The sequence below is a fragment of the Chenopodium album genome, chromosome 1 (assembly GCF_948465745.1).
Source record: "Chenopodium album chromosome 1, dcCheAlbu1.1, whole genome shotgun sequence".
NCBI lineage: Eukaryota > Viridiplantae > Streptophyta > Magnoliopsida > Caryophyllales > Amaranthaceae > Chenopodium > Chenopodium album.
Window position 1 is genome coordinate 60,346,339 of NC_137834.1, and position 21,908 is coordinate 60,368,246.

At 36.3% G+C, this 21,908-nt stretch overlaps 1 protein-coding gene across 1 annotated transcript; it reads right to left on the reverse strand.

Annotated features, from left to right (window-relative positions):
- Nucleotides 1-920: 920 nt before the first annotated feature.
- Nucleotides 921-20,102, reverse strand: LOC145556773 (putative clathrin assembly protein At2g01600). The gene is made up of 15 exons (XM_081618424.1): nt 19,824-20,102; nt 19,661-19,730; nt 19,418-19,515; nt 12,232-12,370; nt 12,005-12,132; nt 8,429-8,521; nt 8,297-8,347; nt 6,965-7,030; nt 6,815-6,880; nt 6,318-6,398; nt 6,134-6,214; nt 5,830-6,015; nt 4,209-4,284; nt 3,984-4,102; nt 921-1,683 (listed from the first exon to the last, which is right to left on the reverse strand). The coding sequence occupies exons 1-15, from the start codon at nt 19,908-19,910 to the stop codon at nt 1,324-1,326; spliced, it is 1,701 nt and encodes a 566-aa protein (XP_081474550.1). The 5' UTR covers nt 19,911-20,102; the 3' UTR covers nt 921-1,323.
- Between the last annotated feature and the right edge of the window lie 1,806 nt (nt 20,103-21,908).

Consider the following 21,908-nt stretch of genomic DNA (forward strand, 5'->3'; position numbering starts at 1 on the left):
ACCTTTGTCAGAACCCCGCAATACAAATGAATTGATTTGATAATCAATTATAAACATGTTAAACACATAGTTACAATGGTATGTCTCATTGTTGAAAATAACTTAATTTCTTAACTTCCATATATGCCACATTCCCATAGAAAATATAGCTCTCCACTTTTGAGTCTGAGAAAGGTTGAATTTAAGCCAAACATTCCAATCAGAGTTCATAAAATGGACTTGTTAGTCAATAAGACAAGTGTTGCAATAATAAAAAAAGAACGGAGAAAGTACAATATTTGGAAAATCCCTCCATAGACATTAACAATTGTCAAACATGAAATGTGAAGTACAACATCGCCAATTCGCCATAGAGGTTGAATCCGACAAAACAATGTCATTTTTGAGCTTGATTGTAATAGAACGAGGACTGCTGATGTTGGGATGGCGGTGACTTCAACAGCTGTGCGCCTGTGCCAACTTGAAACATGGTGGATACCACTGCCGTGGGAGGTGAGAAAAAGGTGAAGAGAGAAAAATCATAGGTTGGATGGAACTAGAAGGTCGAGAGGGAAGAGAATAGGAGTATAAAGAAGTGAAGTGGTATAAAAGGTCACCAAATTGCCCTGAACGGAGATGCAAAGCACGAGGTCATGGGTTGAGTTTGAAAACTGAGGTTACCTTGATCAATCAATGATGTAACAATTTAATGACTAAACCTAATCTTTGTGGTTTGTAATTCTATAGCAGCCTCTTTGACTTAAGATAACACAACAAACTTTCCAGCTTGCAATTACTATAATATATCCAAGGTGACATTACCCCAACAGGATGTAAAATGGTGTTTTGAATATAAAACAAAACCAATTTTGATATGACTATAGAGTGAGAAAAGAGAGAGAAACTGAACATGTACTCTGTAACGTTTCAATGACAACAACTGATTAGGCCTACCCAAACAGAAAAGGAGGCATATTTCAGAACAAAGACGAATGCGGTAACACATTTCAAGTACAGCAGTATCAGTGATACATATTACACCTCACAAAGCACTTCATGGCGAGTCCCTACATTTACCATATTTTTACACACGAACCCATATAATAAAAATATACAATCCTCATATTTTGGATCTTGATAGGAAAGAATAAAAATTATTACTCTTGATCAGTAGGATTAATGAATCTCTTTTTTCATAGGTTTACACTATAAGAAGATCCAGTGTAGAAATGCCTTCATCGTATGGACATCTCATACCTAAAATCTATGACATATTAACATCACTTTGATAGCCTCACTTTACCAAAACCATATGTGCCAAAAGCCAATTGCATCTAATCAGGGTTACAGCAGTCCTGTATTCCCGAATGGATTAGCAGCATTTTGTTGATGATTAACAGGAGCAACAGCATATGGTCCAAAACCTACATCACCAAAAGGATTTGGTGCCCCAAGCCCCATAGGTGTCTGCAACTGTGCATGATACGGAGCCTGATAAGGACCAAAAGGATTGTGTGGCGGTTGCTGAGTCATAGAATTCATCTGAACTGCAGCAGGAGGAGCAATGTTGTTGGACATTGCAAAGGGATCATGTACTTCAAATGGATTGGGGGCTGATGGTACACCATAAACAGGCTGCTGGCTGGCTCTATAAGCTCCTTCATCGTACAAACTATTCAGTGTGAGTGAATCCAATCCACCAGCCTACAATGAAAGATATATTATCAATAGTATCAAATAGCTGTAGCATTGTATTATCTCCACAAACAAAAAATATCATGCTATAAAATTCATACATGGCGTTGTAAAAGGAAGATGCACACACTCATTTAATCTCATACAAAAACATGAATGTACCCTATCCAATGATCATAACCTATCCTCATTATATTATTTATTAACATAAATCATAGTAAAAATTAATGCCACTAGCTTCATATACATCATTGATCAATTGCCTCTTTCACAGCAAAAGAGATCATTAATGATAAACCAAGTCAGGTGATTCACGGTGAGGTATAATCAAGACGAAAATAGAACCGCAGGAAGGTACCATAACAAAATCAAGTAACATCAAGGAATTTTCCCCCCAATTTTCAATTTAGTATGGCATCAAATTGTAAAGATTTTCAACAAGAAGCTTGCACAAATACGTACTTCAAGGACATATTTCCATGCAGCCATAGTAGGCTAGTAACTATCTGCAAGTTCCATATTTGCATCATCTAATTCTTGCCAAACTGGTCCAATCCTAATTACATGTTTGGAAAGTCTAAATTATAGAATTTGAGTGCAGAAAATGTAGTCATTATTGGAAAAATGGTTCTTCCAACTGAATTTCTACTTCACCTAGGTTCCAATCCCCACCCAAGCACTCTAGCAAAGAGCACTCTTTCCAAAGGCTAATTAGAGAGCAATCCTTATCAAACAATATTGATCATAGCATAAAATCCAGATATAAAATTTGAAAATTGATGTATAAAATACCTAAATTTTTGGAAAAATTGACATTTGCTACCGGCGAAAGTACCTTGTGTTACATTTGCTACCGTTTAATTTTTTATTTTATTTTGCTACCACCCAAATCTCTACAATATTTATTTCACTACCAACTGACTTACACCGTTACTATTTCCGTTAGTTGGGTTTAGCCACCGTTTCACCCACCTTGCCGCCACCCCTCCCCTCAACTGCCACCCCCCTCCCTTTCCGCCCTACGCATCCCCGAACCAAAACCACCCCCCTTTCCCCCCACCGGAATCCGCCCCCCAGCCCCGTTCCCCCACCGAAATCGACCCCCCTCCCCTTCCCCCTACCCTTTTCTGCCTTCCCTAACCCTAAACCACCACCCCAAAACCACCCAAAACGAATTTAGGGTTTCGCTTATGGTGGTTTAGTGTCAGGGAAGGCCGAAAAGGGTAGGGAGAAGGGGAGGGGGGTCGATTTCGGGGGGCGGATCCCGGTGGGGGGAAGGGGAAAGGGGGGTGGTTTTGGTTCGAGTGGAAAAAGGGAAAAGGGGGGTTGCGTAGGGTAGGGGAAAGGGAGGGGGGTGGATTCGCGTCGGTGCCGGCCAAAGATCTGGACGCCGGGCGCCGGCAGGGGGAAGAGTGGCTGGGTTTTTTTTTTTTTTTTTTGGAATAAACTTAACGGAACCTTAACAGATTCCGTTAAGTGGTATTGAAATTTTAATTATTTGATTTTAGATGGTAGCAAAATAAAATAAAAAATTAAACGGGTAGCAAATGTAACACAAGGTACTTTCGCCAGTAGTAAATGTCATTTTTTTCCTAAATTTTTTTAGCAAAAATATCTTATCTACAATACATAAGAAAGGATTGTAAGAGATTTTGGAAGTCCCACAACTGAAACAAAAATCCTTTTAATACTTATCTCAACATACAGCAAAAAATGGTTATTAGTATATGTAGCAATCTCTATCTTCTTTTTTTATTTCAAGGCAACCACCCAAAACACCACACTATCACAGGAAGTAACACTTGAAATACACCACATAAACAGAATTCAACAAAAACTTGAAATAAACAAGCAAACAATACCTGTAAGAAAAAGTTTACATTTGTAATTTAGCTCGCATCCTTTAACTCACGGAAATTTATATAATATGTCAAAATGTTCAGGGATTGATATTTTACCTTCTATTTAACCATATCCCTAGTTAAAAACAATGTCTTTGACATTCATCTTTAAGATTTATATAGTAGGCCAAATCTTTTATATTGACATTAGTGTTAGATATTCATCCCAAACTCAAGAAACATGGGCATACTAAGACAGAAGCACTGAGAGAGAGCATCATGCATCATCAATGAACTCAGAAGGATATAGCTTCTCAAGGTGAAAAGAAAAACACAATTAATATCTTCCTGCTAGATAAGTTAAATACACACTACTTGCTCTAGCTTCCTCAACGATTCGTTCCTTCAAAAGTTTATGCAAATTTTAAGCTATAAAAACCAGCGATGCTACAGAAGGATGCCACATACCAGTTGCCTCTCAGTATGAGTAGAAATGTCAGTGCTTGGAGTTGTGACCAAAGCAAGTTCCCAGCCAGATGGATCGAAATTGGTTGAAGCAGTGCCAGAATTGGAGGTAGAAGCAGCATCTTCTCATTCCAATCCAAATAAAAAAATATGGACATTAGTTTTCCAAAAATAAAAGGAACAAACAGAAATACATAAAAGTAAGAAGAAAAAAACACGGAAATTTACCTGATGACACTATGGCCAATGCCAACGCATTACTTTCCTCAATGGCTGTTGCATCAGGTGTAACATCATTCAACCCCTGAAGTCAGAAAACTAATAATTATGACAGCATAAATCAGGGAGCCAAAGAATAGCACGGCGTCAATTGCATGCAAGAAGGTACATGTTAGTTTGATATTCCAAATTTATCTCCACTCATCCCTCATATTCCCTTTTTTCCCCATATATATATGTACACTATGGTTTCATCTGATAAAATGATTTCAGAAGCATTAATGATTGCATATGAATATAGGATAAGTTTTTTTTTTTTTTTTTTTTTTGGATGGATAAATAGAAAGAAACCCAAGCTACCGCATAATCGCATATTGACCTCTATTGCTTAAACTTGGCATTTTTTTAGGAACTTTCTGTCCATATTTGGCTTTTCAAGGTTGTGAAAAAGTCTATCTCTCAGATAGTCTCACAAAGTTCTTCAAGCTTTATTTTGACACCAGATCACTGGTTTTTGTGTATGTCAAGCATCTATGCTGTGTTGGTGGTCCAATACTGGGCACAGTTCACTAAAACTTCCGCCCACCAATTTCAGCCCCTTTATGTGCCAATACTAATGCCGGCCCTCAAGTCAGCTCTCCTTAAAGAGCTATTAGCCTATTAGAATGGTGATCATTCACAGATGTTCAGTTGTATGCGGCATGCACTCATGCATGCTTTAGCCACTTGGAGGTGATTTTGATGATTTCAGAGTTGCTCAGGTTGCTACTAATTGTTTTTTAAAAACAAACAATGTTACTCAGAATCTTCATCTTAGATAAAGTATATGTGTCTAATTCTCAACACTAAGGCATAAATAAAACACTTCAAACTTCAATATTAAGCCAAAACCGTGAAAATTTATCACAAAACAGGCGAGTAGTATGATGGGACACGTACTCGTGAGAAAGCAGTACCCGAGTCCGGGCAACATAACAATCACCAGATCTCCACAAGAGCAGCTTTTGAAATGTTACTCGATCACTTTGTAATTTTATTTTATTGGTTTTTGGGTTTGCTTTTATACTTACTATATTGTAGAACATTTTATTCTCTTTAAAGGATGCTTTCAAGGTAAAGGGCTTTCCCCCGAGATAGGAAAAAATAACACACACACACACAATTTTTTTTTTGCTGTCAAAAAGTCATGTCATGTTGTGTTTATGTTTGGTCTCGTGTCAATTTCATGCCGTTCACAAAATCTATCAAAACTATGTAAAATTTAGGATAATGCATAATTTAACCACTTTATCTAAACAAGTCGTGTTTGGGTTGGTTTTGTGTCGTGTTGACTTCATATTTTCTTTCAGTAACAGCTTCGGTCGTGTTGTAGTGTTGTGTCAGAGATTGACAGCTCGACAATTTTTCCCCCACAACTTAATAATAATTACAAAGCATTCAAATTTTCCACATCAAACATGACTTTCCTCTTTGACTCCATGAAGAAAGTGCAGACCAAAATAGACCTTACTCAAGATAGATAAAAACTCAGGTAAACTTTTTTTTATATTAAATGTTAAATAACTTTTACTCAATCATATGGAGCCATCTCATCAGTAAAATATAACATCCTAATCAAGGAGTGACATACCAGTAGATCGCCAGAGTCCATATTCATAGCAGGTGGAGGAGCTTCAGTAGTAGCAGGAGCAGCTTCAGCACTAGATGTCAAATCATCTGAAGCCACTGGTTGAGGATCTTCAACAGTTGATTTATCATCTTCAGAAAGAGAGTTTTCCTCAGGTTTGTATGTCAGTAAAAGCCTTTCCGGGAATTCCTGATTCAATATTATGGACAAAAAAGGTTAATCAATATCAAGCTAACATGATAATTTTTTTTTCTACATGATAGGGTATAAATACAAAATTTATCTGCAATTTAGAAGTCAAACATACCAGCTGCTGTGCTGGCAAATCTACCATCTTAGGTGCCTCTCTGATATACTCATCCATGGTTGCAAGAAACGATTGTGGTGGCTGCAAAAGTAAGATAGAACATATAGCCACCATAACTAACATCATCAAACAAATCATCACCCAAATAACTACACTTAACAAAACCTGTATCACTAATAATTACCTCTCTCAAAACAGGAAACTGGAAGTTTCGAGCAAGTTCCAATCCTTTACAAACCTCATAAAACTCGGAGAGACTTGTAGCCTGCATTGAAATTTCAAGATAGTTTTACATATAATACTTGACTCAGTAAAATAATCGAGCTTAGTCCCCAATTAGTGCATTTATATTGATAAAGTTTTTGTCTATTAACTTGCGTCATTAATTTTTACCTAAAATATCAGATAGAAATTTTCATAAACAAACCCATCTGGCCATTCCTAATCCCTTCATATACATTCCTCTCTATAATAACCATAAAGCATACAAGTTATAGTATGGTAGAAGGTAAAACGTCAGCAGGCTCCCAAGATTAGTTCAAACAGCAAAAGCTAATTAATAATATCGTTTTATCCATAAAAAATAAAAATAAAAGAGGAGAGAGAGAAAGAGAGAGTGCTCTAAGAAGCACTACTATAAACAATAACAATTAGGAAGCTGTAATTATCAATTATCATCACCTGCTGGCCAGCTCTTCTATAGATTTCAAGGGCTTTCACAGCTTCATGTCTTGGCATTTCAAAAAACTGCCACAAGAAAACTTGAAATTCAGTGTGACTTGTTTGCACAAGTGCCTTAAAATATGTGATATAAGTAAAAATCCAATTTACCTTATCAACCAAATTAATAATACCATCATTAATGGCACAATATATTTTGAAACTTTCCTTAAGAACCTGTAACAAGAAAGAACCAATAATTCCTCTAAGTGGGATGATTCAGAGAGCAAATAAATGTCAAATGCAAAGATGATTAAGAGTCAAACAACTATAATTTATATAATAATCTTGGTACCAGATAATCATACGTAGCATTTAAAAAGTAAGAGAGAGAGACAGAGAGACAGGGAATATGCAAGTATGTAACTGAGAACCCAAATCTGACAGTGTAGCAACTTGCAAATTACTAGTTATATATTTAACTGCTCAGCTAATCACAGATCTCCGGATCAAGGCTTCTAAATAAGATGGGTGGAATGTGAAACAAAGTTGACTTCTAATGAGGTGAGATTCATGGGTAACCTTGATGGGGAAGAGTTGACCTTAACAAAAGTTAAAAGGTAACCTTTAGTACACTCTTCTAGAGATTAACCAACTCATTAACATTACTTAGGTAGTTAGGTCAGAAAATGGCTGTCCATAAAACGCTTAAACAACAGACAAGCCCCATATTATACAAAGAATACAGGTCAAGCTTAAAGAGTAAAGGCCAATGTAGTGTTAAATGCTGAAACTTACAAAAATGCTTTAAACATATATACGTATAGCATTATTTTGCTATGATAAATTATAATTCAAAACCAGGACCATAGCAACATGATGTTGTGAGCAATATAGATACCAACACCAGATAGCAATAAAGAAGTTGGCTATAGTTATATGGCCCAAGTCAGCAGGTAATACAAACAAGACGCCAGCAAGCAACAACAATGCAGCCAATAAAATACGTTGCTTTCTTATCTTACCAATATTTATTTCCTCGTTCAATATAGACTATTCAACAACATTTGTATACACCACTGTCATGAATGTAAACTCGCATAGGTTTCATTCTCTCACATCATCAATCATAACCTGATAATCTGGCATACCCATAATCTAATATTCTAGCTCCATAAAAGCTTAAGAATAGCTCATGAATACTCAAGTGATGAGCTTCTAGTTAATGCATACCACAAGTTTGAGAACCAAGCTCAAAATACTATCAGATTTTCGAGTATTTTCAATTTAATAGCATAAGGGCACATAAAACAACAAAATGTCTTCTAAAGCATAAATTACAAAAAGAATTCAAGCATCATAAAATTTACAAAAAGAATTCCAAAATATTGGTGGACAGACAAATGTAACTACATTAATGGAAGTATCCAACAGAAGCCAGCACCTCAAGCTTAGAAAAGCAGTAAAAAAGATCAATAAATCAATAGATGGGTTTTTACATACCAAAGCAAGTGCATACTGTATCACATAATTTCCAAGAGCAGCACCTTCTGGCTGTTATGAGAAATTAAAAAGTCAAGAAAAATTAAACATAAAATTAATCAGGAGAAAATTAAAAGAGGAGAAACCAAATACCCGGCATCCAATAAGACGATAGAGTAACTGCTGTAAGGCTGGCAACTGCTCCAAAAGTTCCTCTGAATCCAGATCCCTGGTTCTACTGTAACCCTGTAAACGATTTAAACAGCAAAGCTAAGCAAGTATTTCTCAAGTACAAAAAATTTTTTTAAAAAATATGAGGTTTTATACAATATACAACACATTAATAACTCACACTAATTTACTGATAATAATTTTGTGGATAAACCTGGCTAGCTTCACCATATGAGATTATGACTACAAAAACATGATACAATTTCCCATGCTAGGTCCAATAACGGGACTATGCCTTTCTGGTGACATCTTTCCTCAAACCTTAGTCTCAAAAAAGTGCGCCTAAGGAATGCTGAGGAGTGAAGAATAGGGCACCACAGGGATGGCCTGAGTACATAGCAAAAAAAAAAAAAAAAAAAAAAAAAGGAACAGCAAGGATAATGATGTGAACAACACTGCATTCATGGCTCACCTAGCGGAAAGAAGGTAGAGTAAGCCATGGGCAAAGTTCCAAAACATTATGCTTCTATTGTGAACAAGGAGGAATGGGACCAAAATAAAGAAAACTTGCATACTAGGCTTGCTCTCGAAGTCATAACAGACTTTGTGTCCTTTCTCTAAACTAGGGTATCCTACGCGCGCGAAAGAGTTAGCTCTTGCATAGAAGTTGTATTAGCGCATAGTTACACCTTTGATTTGGGTGGTAGACCTGGTAGTTTTAATACGTACTATTTGGTTTATGTGCCTATATAGTGGTTTTGTAGAAGTATAAAAAAGCCACCAAAATCTTTAATGCAATTATTTTTTAAAACTCTCAAAACTTTAGCAGTGTTACTTCAAAATTATTATTAAATAATATTTAATTGATTTGCATCCCTTCATATCTTAAGCTAGTTTAGAAGTTTTAATTGATTTGCATGATTCAATAATACTTAATGTATTTTTCTTCAAACGAATTTTTTTTTGAGCTTGGTCATACGGAGTAATAATATGTGAAATGTTCGTTGTAGCTATAAACTTAATAATGTAAGTTCAATGTTCTACGACCATCTAATATCTATATGTATATCTAATACTAAAGTAATAGCCACTTAGTTATATTTTTCCTCTTAAATTCTCTCCATTTTTAATACATTTTTTTTCTATCATCGATGTCCCTCGATTTTAGGATTTTAAAGTTATTTATACCTCTTGATAACATCTGCTCAAATATCATTATTTAATATGAATGTCATTTAAATTCCACGTTATTTATGTGCGTGCCATCAAATAATGTACAATTAAAAAGCTAATAAACCTTAACAATGTTTGTAATTAAAGGACAACAAAATTGTAAATAAGAAGAGCAACCACAAAGGAGTAAAAATAAATCATCTCGTGGTAGTAAAAATAAAATAAGTCTTCGTACATACAATTTTTTTCCTTTTTAAATAATAATAATAACATATGAAGTACAAAACATTATAATTATTTTATTTTAAAAAAAAGGCATTACAAGTTTTTGTTAAAAAAAACTTTGTATTAATTGATGGTATGTTTATTGAGAAAAAAAACAATTAAATATATTAATGAGAGTAAGCATATTAATGAGGGTAAAAAAGTAAATATACATTTTTGTACACAATTTTTTACATATTTTTGAGGGTATAGTTGGTAGCACACTATTCCTAAGAGCTATTTTCTACTTTTTATAAGGTAGGGATTTTTCCCTCCTCGCGTTTTCACACATCTACTATGCCCTCCCTTCTTCAGATCCTCTGGTTTAGAGCACTAGAGAAACTAGTTTGTGGTGACAACAAGGAAACCATGAGAGTTTAACTTCTTTGGAATGATTCTATTTTGTTTCCAGCCCTTCTAATTGTTCTACTCGTTATTTCAATTTTTCTCCAGCTTTTGAGGACTTCTTATCAATTCTCAGCTTCAATGTCATTTTTTCTCTATTTTTGACCTTTGAAAATACAAAAGCCAAGAAATTACAAGGGTATGGCCAATACATGAGCCATGGGCAGCATTGCGTATCTACTTTACAGTGTTACACAAAACTTCCTTAGGATGTTGCAATTTCCAGAGGAACATCACTCGTACCACATGTCTAAGGACATTTTTGTCTCTCCCCTCTTTAGACTCTCACCAACCAACCAAGGAACCCACCCAGCCAACACCACTACCATCGCCAACCCCACTTCACCTGACCAACACCGCAACTCAGCCTATTCCAACAAACAATATGGGGTAGTGTCTCTGAATTCCACCTCCTCCAAGGGAAGAGACAGATTTCAGAGGCACCACAACGTTTTGGTGGTCAAGGTGATTGGTTTGGTGGTGGTAGATGTTTCAGTGGGGTGGTTGACTCTTGATGGCTGGTTAAGTAGGACTCAATCTGTCAGGTAAGACAAGTAGTGGAGGCTAGTAAGGTGATGTGGGCCAATGTTTGGTAAAGTGGCAGTGGCAGGCTGGCAGCAGCAACGATAGTTGGTCAGGTAGCAGTGAGAGCAAAGATTGGTCAAGTGGCACTTGCAGTGGCCTATGTAGGGGTGTAGGTTAGGTAACAGTATAGGTGGTGGTTGTGCAGTGGATTGGGAGAGGAGAGAGGAGGGGGACAATAATGCCGTTGCTTATTGCGGTTTTACCTTTTTTTTCCTATTTTTTTTTCTGTTTTATTTTATTTTTTTTAGCAAATAGCAATTCATTTTCCTTAACTAAAGGGAGAAGACAAGAGTCACACTCAGCCAAAACCCATAGACACAATTTCTCTTACTAGTGTGAGTAGTATGCAAATTTTATATGTAGCAATAGTTTACTTATTCCACATAATTTAGTTAAAAAAATAAAAATACTTCCTCCGTTTTTTTTAGTTGTATCAATTATGTAATTGCGGACTCCTAGGCAATTTTTGGAGTAGAGAGAGATAAAGAGAAAAAATAAAGAGAGACCATGTGATAGGAGAGAGATAGAGAGAATTAATTAACTAGAAAGTTAAGTGATGAATCTAAATTGAAAATTCTATTTTTAGAAAGTGATGTATCTAATAAAAAACGGAGGAAGTATGTAATAAAAAAGGATTAATCCCGAATTTAAGGAAGAAACGATTCTCAAATGTAAATGGCATGCCTACATCTCATACCTCACATCTGATCTTTAGGAACCCTATGCCCTTCAAAGTGCCTAGAGCCTAACAAACCTAAGGCTTTCATTCAAACTAAGGAGTCCTCATTCCTCATGGCACACTGTAGCATCTACTCATAATCCAAGCTTCAAAACCATCACCAACTATTCTTAAACAGCATTAGGTATTGAGGTTATCTATAGCATCAAAATTTCTAAAAAGACAAATGCTATGAAATGGCATAACTTGCATAAATCTGCCTGTAAATACAACCCATTAATCAGGCCAGCTAATTTTAAGTCAGCAATGCGTTTGAGTGTCTAGCCAATATGTAATGGTTCCATCAGCTATAACACATTTAACATATTCTAATATTTTCCAATTAAAACAAAGTGATAAGTTGAAAAAAATTAACTAAAATTTCAAAAAGAACAAAGTGAAAAAATACACACCTTCTCCTGCCCATCAGCAGGTTTTGGTAGACGCTCAGCTTCAATATCATATTTTAGAACTCTGAAACACTCAAGCCGTTCCTCTAAGAAAAGTGCATAAGTACGAACCCAACCAGAGCAATCCCAAGCTGCAATTTTCAATTATAAAACTACATAAGATAATGTAACAAGCAGAAAAAAGAGTGAACAAGCATAACCAAGAAAGAGATAAAAGATTAAAGGACAACCGATTGGACTCGAGTCATCCTTGAAATTGGAGAGTTGCAGTACACGCCCACGTTGTGAGAAACCAAGAAGTTCTTCCCTAAAAGTTGGATCACCCTCTCTCAACAGCCTATGGACAACTATCAAAGTTTTCAATGCAACCTGTTCATTAAGGTGGGGAAAAAACAACACAAGAATCCTCATAAGTCTATGCATCATAAACTATAGCATACAGCTAAGGTTCTCCCAACAAAATCATAAACCAGGACAAGTATGCTTGTACACATTATGTTCATCAGTAACCAAATCAATGGATTCTTTCCCAACAAAAAGTAATACAGCAAATGTGGTGAAGTTCAGATCTGTCACATACTTCGTATATAGCTGTAGCAATGTAGCATAGAAAAAAATGGTAAATAGATCATGCTTTATCTCACGGGCCCAAAGCTCACAGGCAAAAGGAAATGACAATTAGTTTATCGATCAGCAGTTCAATACCATGGAGTTAAATCAAGGACCCTAAATTATGAAGATGGCAAGATGCCGTTCTATGATAAATTCACAACTTGTTGATCCATGATATGCTTAGGTTATAGTATATTATAATCATGCCGTGTATATAGTATAGAGTGTTAAACTTCAATAAAGATTGAAATGTAATGGTATCAAACGTCTTAATCCAATATTAAAACCATTAAACATCAACAGGCAATTAAATTCAAAAATTTTACACTCACAATATAGTCACTATACAGTTAAAACACCTTCAACTCCATACTGAACAACAAAACAATATCCTAAGAGATAAAAAGTATATTTTGAACAGTAGTGTAGAGATATGCTGCAACTAATGACAAAATTGAATAATTTCTATTACGTCAATTTACAACAAGAATCCATGAGATGCCACATCAACAAATCGCGACTGTGGTTTGTTTCCTTATTTGTGATCAAAGGCAACATGAAGTGGTGCAACAAGCAATATTAAATTTCTTTTTTTTTTTTTTTTTGGAAAGTAAGAGATATATTAAAGCCCAAAAACTGTACAAATGTACAAAGTTAAAAACCTGTAAACAGGCTCAACCCCAAACTAAACAAAACCCCCAAAGAGCCAAACAACCACCTAAATCCCCTCCCTTTGCTGATCACCTTCTTCAACGCAGAGAGCAGGACAGACCTGGTCTAAGACCTCCCTGCTAATTAAATTTCCATTACTACATACAAGACAGAAGCCTACAGAAGCTTGCAAGTAAATTTACCTTCGTTTCACTATAATGGTTACAACTTTTTTTTCAATATCCATTTCACACATTGATCACTAATGCCTATGAATAATAAAATTTATTACCCTTAGAATACTCATTGAGACAAATCAAAAAACACCACGCATATTAATATTTTGATGTTTGTATGAATGGAAATACTCTATCAAAGATTACAAACTTTGACATCAAAAAAGTAAAGTGCACCAAGGATAAATAGAAAAGGTCCAAGATGAATCAATATAATAAATGGATCCATCTTAATTCCAATATCAAATAACTAAATCTAAAAGACAAGTATGGATGCATTAGGTAATAGAAAATACTATTATAACTAGATAACAATAAATTTGCTAAATTTAGAAAAAAGGCTATAAATTAAATAATCCATAGATGCCCAACACATTTTCTTTTGACAAGTGATAAGCCCGCTCATGAAAGAACATGCACGATGCAACATGGGTACCACCCAACCTTAGAAAAGCATGAAGATAGAGGAGTAGATAAAATCACCAAAATGGAACAGAGAAATAAATTTGCATAACCCAGTGCAAAATCTTAAGGAGTGCCAATAGTTCAAAATTTTGTATGAGCAGAATGTTTTACGTGTTAAGTTGTTGAAATGTTATCAATTATTATTTAATAGGACAGTAAATGTGATGTGAGATAGGGGCTTTCTTTAATAGAATGTGAGAGGGACTGGGCCCCTAATAATGGATTATTTTCCAAATAGTAAGTGTTCCAATAAATTTAGGACATACGAAAAAAAGAAAGTGTTTGAACAAAATAATAAAAGACATACAATATCAGATCCTACAATTCTTTTTAAGGCAGACTACATTCCCCCTGCAAACAAAAGAACCTCTCAAAATTGAAAACCCTGGCTTTCGCATAATATGTTGTAAAAGTTTACATCACTGACACTAGTCAAAATCAATATGATGAACCAACAAAACTCAGTCTCGACAACAATAATACTAATTCATAGCAAAAACTAATTAAATTCGCCCAAAATTCATCGCCGAGTGAGCAAGAGGTATCATTTCATTTCTTAATTTACAGAGAAACGGTCATAAAACGAGAACCAGTAAACAATACATAAATGTTAAGATATATTTAGGAAATATTTGGTCTAGATATTATTTAGATATTATTATTTCCATATCTCTAGAATATAATTGCCATATTATCTTTGTTTCCCTTAGCTGTTAAACACGAGTTGGTGTAGGCTTAGGAAACTAGTTTTGTATTATTATAAATATTGGGATCATGAAGCTAATAAGATCAAGCCAAAGTTTACAGTTTTACATGGTATCAGACGAAAGGTTTTAATACACTTCATAAACCATGGCTGGCGGTGATGATCAACCACCACCACCACCTCCAAAAATTGAACCAAATTCTCCATATTACCTTGGTTCTCAAGATCGACCGGGGGATTTAATCACTCCCACCCGCTTAACAACACATAATTATGACTCTTGGGCTGTCGACATTCAAACGGCGTTAGAAGCTCGGTGGAAATTTGAGTTCTTGGATGGCACGATCACTACTCCATCCCCTCCTTGCACGAAGTCCGATTGGACGGCGATAAATGCAATGCTTGTTTCTTGGATTTCTAATACAATTGATCCTGATTTAAGAACAACCCTAACAAAATTTAGAGAAGCAAAATCCTTTTGGGATCATCTTAAGCAACGCTTTGCTCAAACAAACGGACCTCGCATTCAACAATTGCGTTCCTCGATTGCAAAGTGTGAGCAAACTAAGTTAATGTCGGTCTCTGTGTATTATGGCAAATTACATACTTTGTGGCAGGAATTAGATAGACACGAGCCTTTGATTTCTTGTTCCTGTTGTGCTTCGTGTACAGCCGGAAAATTGCATGAAGAGCGACGAGCACAAGCCCGGTTACACGATTTCCTAATGGGTTTATTCCCAGATTATTACTCTGCCTTGCGTACACAAATTTTATCTCAGGATCCACTTCCGAGTCTTGACAGAGCCTACCAATTGGTAACTCAAGAAGAGCGTGTTCGATCAACAAAGTAGGAAGTCGAATCCACACCACCTCACCCCGTTGGGTTCGCTGTGCGTGCAGGCAATGATGTGGCAGCGGCGGCTCGTGGTAGAGGCAGGAACAATGATAAACCTGTATGTTCTAAGTGCCGCAGGACTGGCCATGAAACCTCAAGCTGTTGGGCAGACATTGTGTGTGGATATTGTAAGAAGAAAGGCCATCCCGAAACCCACTGCTATGAGCTTGTGGGAAGGCCAGATAATAGAAAGCAGGGCAAGGTCGTGGACAGCCACGCGCTAATGCAGCCACCAGCGGCAGTCGGTCTTTATTTACCCCCGAATAGTGGAAGGCTATTGCGGGTGTTGTGGGTAATGCTCAAATTCCGGAAAATAGATTGACCGGTAAGTTTGATGTTTCATCTTGGATAATTGATACCGGCGCGACTCATCATGTCACCGGAAATAGCTCTTGGCTAGTTGATACGAAAAATATTGAATGCCCTGTTGGGTTGCCGAATGGTGCAAAAGTAATTGCTACTTTGGTGGGATCCGTTTGTTTATCGGATAAAATTACTCTAACCGGAGTCCTTTATGTACCAAATTTGAGTTGCAATTTACTTTCTGTTTCTCAACTTAATGATGATTCTAACACTATTGTACAATTTGATTCTCATGTTGGTGCTATACAGGACCAAGCGAAGGAGCTGATTGGAACGGGATTTAGGAGGGATGGACTATACTATTTTAGCAAACCGAAATTTGTGTCTACTATTGAAGCTACATCAAAGTTAGGAGTTGTGGCATCGTCGTCTTGGACATCCTTCCGAAAAAGTAGTTAAGTTGATTCCTACTGTTAGTGGTAGTAAAGATCATCTAGACATAGGGTGTGAGGTGTGTATGCATGCTAAACATCCGAGAGATAAATTTCCTTTAAGTGATAATAAAGCTTCTCGTATATTTGAGAAAGTACATTGTGATTTGTGGGGTCCATATCGACATACTTTGTCATGTGGAGCTCGTTATTTTTTTACTATTGTTGATGATTTTTCAAGAGCAGTTTGGATTTATTTGTTAGTTGATAAATTAGAAGTTTTTCAAATGTTTATGGCATTTGTTGCAATGGTTGAGAGACAATTCTCTCAAACAATTAAAGTTGTTCAAAGTGATAATGGGACTGAGTTTAATTGTTTGCTTGACTATTTTCGGGCCACTGGAATTCTGTTTCAAACATCTTGTGTAGGAACTCCTCAACAAAATGGGCGTGTTGAGAGAAAACATAAACATATTTTGAATGTTAGTCGAGCTTTGAGGTTTCAAGCAAAATTGCCCATCTATTTTTGGGGTGAATGTGTTCTCACAGCCGCCCATTTGATCAATCATACTCCAACTCCCCTTTTACAAAATAAAACACCCTTTGAAATTCTCTTTGACAAACCACCCTCTTTTGATGCCATTCGAACCTTTGGGTGTTTATGCTTTGCTCATAATCAAAAATCAAAGGGAGACAAATTTGCTAGTCGCAGTAGAAAGTGTGTGTTCGTGGGATATCCGTTTGGTAAAAAGGGGTGGAGGTTGTTTGATTTGACTACGAAAGAATTTTTTGTCTCCTTTTGAGAGTCCTGAAGCTGTGAACATTTCACATAGTGAGTATGATGCTTAAGAAATTCATGAGGATTTTTCTGAAATTATTTTCGAGGTGGAGGTAATTTAGAAGAACAGGTCATCGAATTAGGCCCTAGCCATGAACCAGCGACAGGTCCACCATCACCAGCGCTCAATGGGCCTCCCAACCAGCGGCCCGAGTTGGAGTATGCTCAGGCCGCTGGAAACCCATCGGCTGCAGGGCCTTCTAATTCGCAGCCCAATGCTGCTTCTGCTTCAACCGCTGGAAGACTAGCGCCAGTTGGGCCTATGCATATGCAGCCCACTTCAGAAACCTCTAATGAGGCCTACAATGCAACAAGCACCGGTGACAATGATGAAGACATGGCCGGTTGTGATCAACAAATGGGTCGTGGATTTCGACAAAAGTTTCCAAATGTCAAGCATCGTGATTTTGTGACACATACGGTTTTTGCTAATAGTCCTCTCCCTCCCCCCCCCCCTAAAGACCCAAAATCTTTCAAGGAAGCCATGAAACATGATGAGTGGCGACAATCTATGAAGGAAGAAATTCGTGCTCTACAAAATAATGGTACATGGACTTTGGAACATCTTCCTCCCGGGAAACGTGCTCTCGGCAGTCAATGGGTCTATAAGACCAAGTACTTATCCAATGGAGATATTGAGCAACTCAAATCAAGATTAGTGGTGTTTGGTAATCATCAACAAGCCGGTATTGACTATGAAGAAACTTTTGCTCCGGTTGCCAAAATGACTACAGTTCGTCCCTTTCTTGCAATAGCGGCTTGCAAAAATTGGGAGATACATCAAATGGATGTTCAGAATGCTTTTCTACATGGTGACCTGAAAGAAGAGGTTTACATGAAGCTTCCCAATCTTCTTTGGTGTGTAGGTTGCGCAAGTCTTTATATGGCTTGAAACAAGCCCCTAGGTGTTGGTATGCAAAATTGTTGTCGGCTTTGAAACGGTATGGTTTTCTCCAAGCCTACTCTGATTATTCTTTATTCACATATACTAATGGCAAAACCCAAATAAATGTCTTAGTTTATGTGGATGATCTTATTATTTCTGGGAACGATTCCGCTGCACTAAAGGTTTTCAAGGCATATCTTAGTGATTGTTTTAAAATGAAATATCTTGGACCTCTTAAATATTTTTTGGGCATTGAGGTGGCTCGTAGCACTTCCGGGTTGTTTCTGTGCCAACGAAAGTATACTTTGGATATTATTTCTGAAACAGGTCTATTGGGAGCAAAGCCAAGTGGGTTTCCCATGGAACAAAATCATAGACTTGCTCATGCTAGTGGAGAATTGTTGCACAATCCTGATGCATATCGTCGTCTTGTGGGACGACTCATATATCTTGCGGTTACTCGACCGGACCTTGCTTACTCCGTTCACATTCTATCCCAGTTCATGCAACAACCTCGCATCGAACATTGGGAAGCTGCTTTGAGGGTCGTGTGTTATCTAAAAGGAACTCCCGGACAAGGAATATTGTTGCGTTCAGATAGTGAGCTCACCCTAGAGGGGTGGTGTGACTCGGATTGGGCGGCGTGTCCTCTCACACGACGCTCGTTGACCGGATGGTTAGTGTTTCTCGGAAAATCTCCGATTTCATGGAAAACTAAAAATCAGCCTACAGTTTCTTTTTCTTCTGCAGAGGCGGAATACAGGTCTATGTCTGGGGCCACTTGTGAATTAAAGTGGCTCAAAGGCTTATTGTTGAGTATGGGTATTCAACATCCAAAAGCAATCAAGTTGTTTTGTGATGGTCAGTCTGCGTTACATATCGCAAGGAACCCTGTTTTTCATGAGCGTACGAAACACATAGAGGTCGATTGTCATTTTGTTCGTGATGCGATCAATGAAGGCTTAATTTCACCATCACATGTGTCTACTAAGGATCAATTGGCGGATATATTCACAAAAGCACTCGGGAAGACTCAGTTTGACTATCTTCTTTCCAAGTTGGGCATTTTCGACCCTCATGCTCCAACTTGAGGGGGGGTGTTAAAGATATATTTAGGAAATATTTGGTCTAGATATTATTTAGATATTATTATTTCCATATCTCTAGAATATAATTGCCATATTATCTTTGTTTCCCTTAGCTGTTAAACACGAGTTGGTGTAGGCTTAGGAAACTAGTTTTGTATTATTATAAATATTGGGCTCATGAAACTAATAAGATCAAGCCAAAGTTTACAGTTTTACAATAAAATACGCAAGCAAACAAAGAATAATTTAAATACACTTGACAAAATCATGATTATATGATACTAATTAAAAAATAAAGACAGTACCGTCCAATTACGAGTCTTGCCTAATCGGCGAGCAAGAGCATGAAGGCAATACGCAACATCAGCCCTAGGCCTAATTGCAGATGTAGCAAGCAAAATCTCTGAAATAAATTACCAAACATCAACAAATTCCCAATCCACTAAAAACGGATCTACCACAAAAAAAAATTAAAAAACTTCAAATATTACAAAATATATATATATATATATATATATATATATATATATATATGTAATTCTACTCACTTCTAAGATGCCTCTCTTTTGGCGGACATTCGACATGATTCGTTGCCTTAACAACCGCAACATCCAAATCCTAGTATCGCACAAAAATAGGCAAAAATTAGACTAAAAAATTCGGAAAATTAGGGCAAAAATACGAAAAAAAAGGGGGAAGAAAATGAAAAACCTTATAATCACTGTTAATTGTAGCAAGACCGACTTTGGTGTGGTCTTTAATGGCACCGTAAGCTTTCCGCCATGTTAAAGTCGCCATTAATAATCACTATCGAGCTTTCTCTCTCTACTCCACAGAGATCGCCGACTTTCTCTGTCTAAAATTCTCTCTCTAGAAATGAATCTGCTACTGAAGAAAAAAGGAAGAAGAAGATGGAGAATGAAGGTTGAAGAGAGAGAAAAAGAATTTTGGTGAAGAGGTGGGAAAAGCAAAAAAGTCTGTAGTCTGGAACAGTTGGGTTGGGTTGGGTTGGGTTGAGTTGGGTGGTTTTTTTTTTTTTTTTTTTTTTTTTTTGGATTTTCGCTGGCTTTCTTTTGTTAGAAAAATTATGGCATCATTGCTTTGCTTTCATTTTTAATTTTCAATAGTCAATAGTCAATATCAAAAATAATAATGATGATGATGATGATGATAATAAATTAATATAGTACAATTAAGAATCTAATAAACTATTGTATATTGTATGGTTTGGGGTCTCTACTACTTTGATGTCTATGCTAGTGTTGAATGGCACAAGTTGATTTAGATTTGATTTAGATTAGAAGAGAAGTAACGTATAATCATTTTTTTTTTAAATGATTATTCACTCTGTTTTGAATTTAAGATTACATTTTGTGTTTTACTTCCTCCGTTTTTTGAATGCATCACCTTGATTTTTGCACTATTCACATAATATGGTTGACTTGATTTTATCACCTCAATAAAATAAATAAATTTGCATCAAAAAAAATAAAATAAATAAAGGTTATTATATAATATACTATTAGATTCGTCATAATGTCTAGTGTCATAATATAATTTTGTTATAATTTTTACTAATTAACAATTAAATATATTAATGGTCAAAGTTGCATCTCAGCAAATGTACCGGTCAAACTGATGCAAATAAAAGAAAACAAAGGGAATACTATTTTAGATCTCGTGCCATTACATTTTCGAATCTAATATAATTATACTGTCAATATATAACTTGGATACTTATGCCTTTTACTCCCTCTATCCATAATATTTTTAACCCATTACAAAAATCTAAGTCAAACTTTAAAATCTTTGACTATAAAATACCATGAACCTATACATCTCATGTATGTTTTATTAATATCTACTCATAGTTATCAATTGCATGTTGGTGTAGTGGTGATTGAGACTACATTTGGTAGAGAGAACTCGTGTTTGATTCCCCGCAATAATAATTGGGAGGGGACTGGAACCTAACCATCCAGAACTGATCTCCGAATCTGGATTAGCCCAAAGGATGAACCGGTTGAAACACCAAAAAAAAATATCTAGTCATAATTTTATAATTTTCATACATGTATGAAAATGGAGATAAAATCGTTTTTAAACGTGTCTTGGAGATCGTGAAAATTCAAATTAAACAAAAAAAATAAAGAACGGAAGGAGTATTGTATTTTTGGAATTTACAACCTTACACTTGCCAAATGTTTTAAATTTACCACCACTTAACAATTGCTCTATAGGGCAAATATCCCTGCTATGTGAACAAATCAAGGATAAAAGGTGGCCCATTCAAAAGTTGACATGGCTATTTTATCCCTCCAGCTACAACGTAGAAGTCATTCAGCTACGACGCCTGTCCTACCAATTAGCCCAGGATGATCAAATAGAGTGTGACACGTAGCAACAGAAAGCCCTATAAATGATAATGGAACCTATTAAACTTGTAATCTGTAAAGGCTTAAAACTTAAGAGAACCATGGAAATCGGTGTTGCCCATGACACGTGTTTGGCATACTGATTGAAAGCCAATCATGGGTTCATCTTTTTTGGGGCGAGGAAACCCTAGAGCACGTGAATCCAAACCATTATAAATACCCCAGTTATTAAATGATGGCACAGTTTCATTCAATACAATATTCAAGGCATTTGCCCAAAAACGCTCTAGATTCTTTCTACTTTCTCTATCTACATTTTTTGTGTTCCAAGTGGTAACTTAAGCTTCGGAGGCGACCAAAATATTTGTGGTTTAGCAGGTGCTCGTGTTGTATGTAAGACTGTAGCATTTGGGTCTCTCAT

Excerpts from the sequence above, each read along its gene's own strand:
- LOC145556773 (XM_081618424.1), bottom strand. The coding sequence starts at position 19,910 with ATGGCGACTTTAACATGGCGGAAAGCTTACGGTGCCATTAAAGACCAC. Across the intron at positions 7,031-8,296 it reads TACAGTATGCACTTGCTTTG|GTTCTTAAGGAAAGTTTCAA; the intron begins GTATGTAAAAAC and ends TTCTTGTTACAG. Across the intron at positions 6,016-6,133 it reads ATTTGCCAGCACAGCAGCTG|GAATTCCCGGAAAGGCTTTT; the intron begins GTATGTTTGACT and ends ATATTGAATCAG.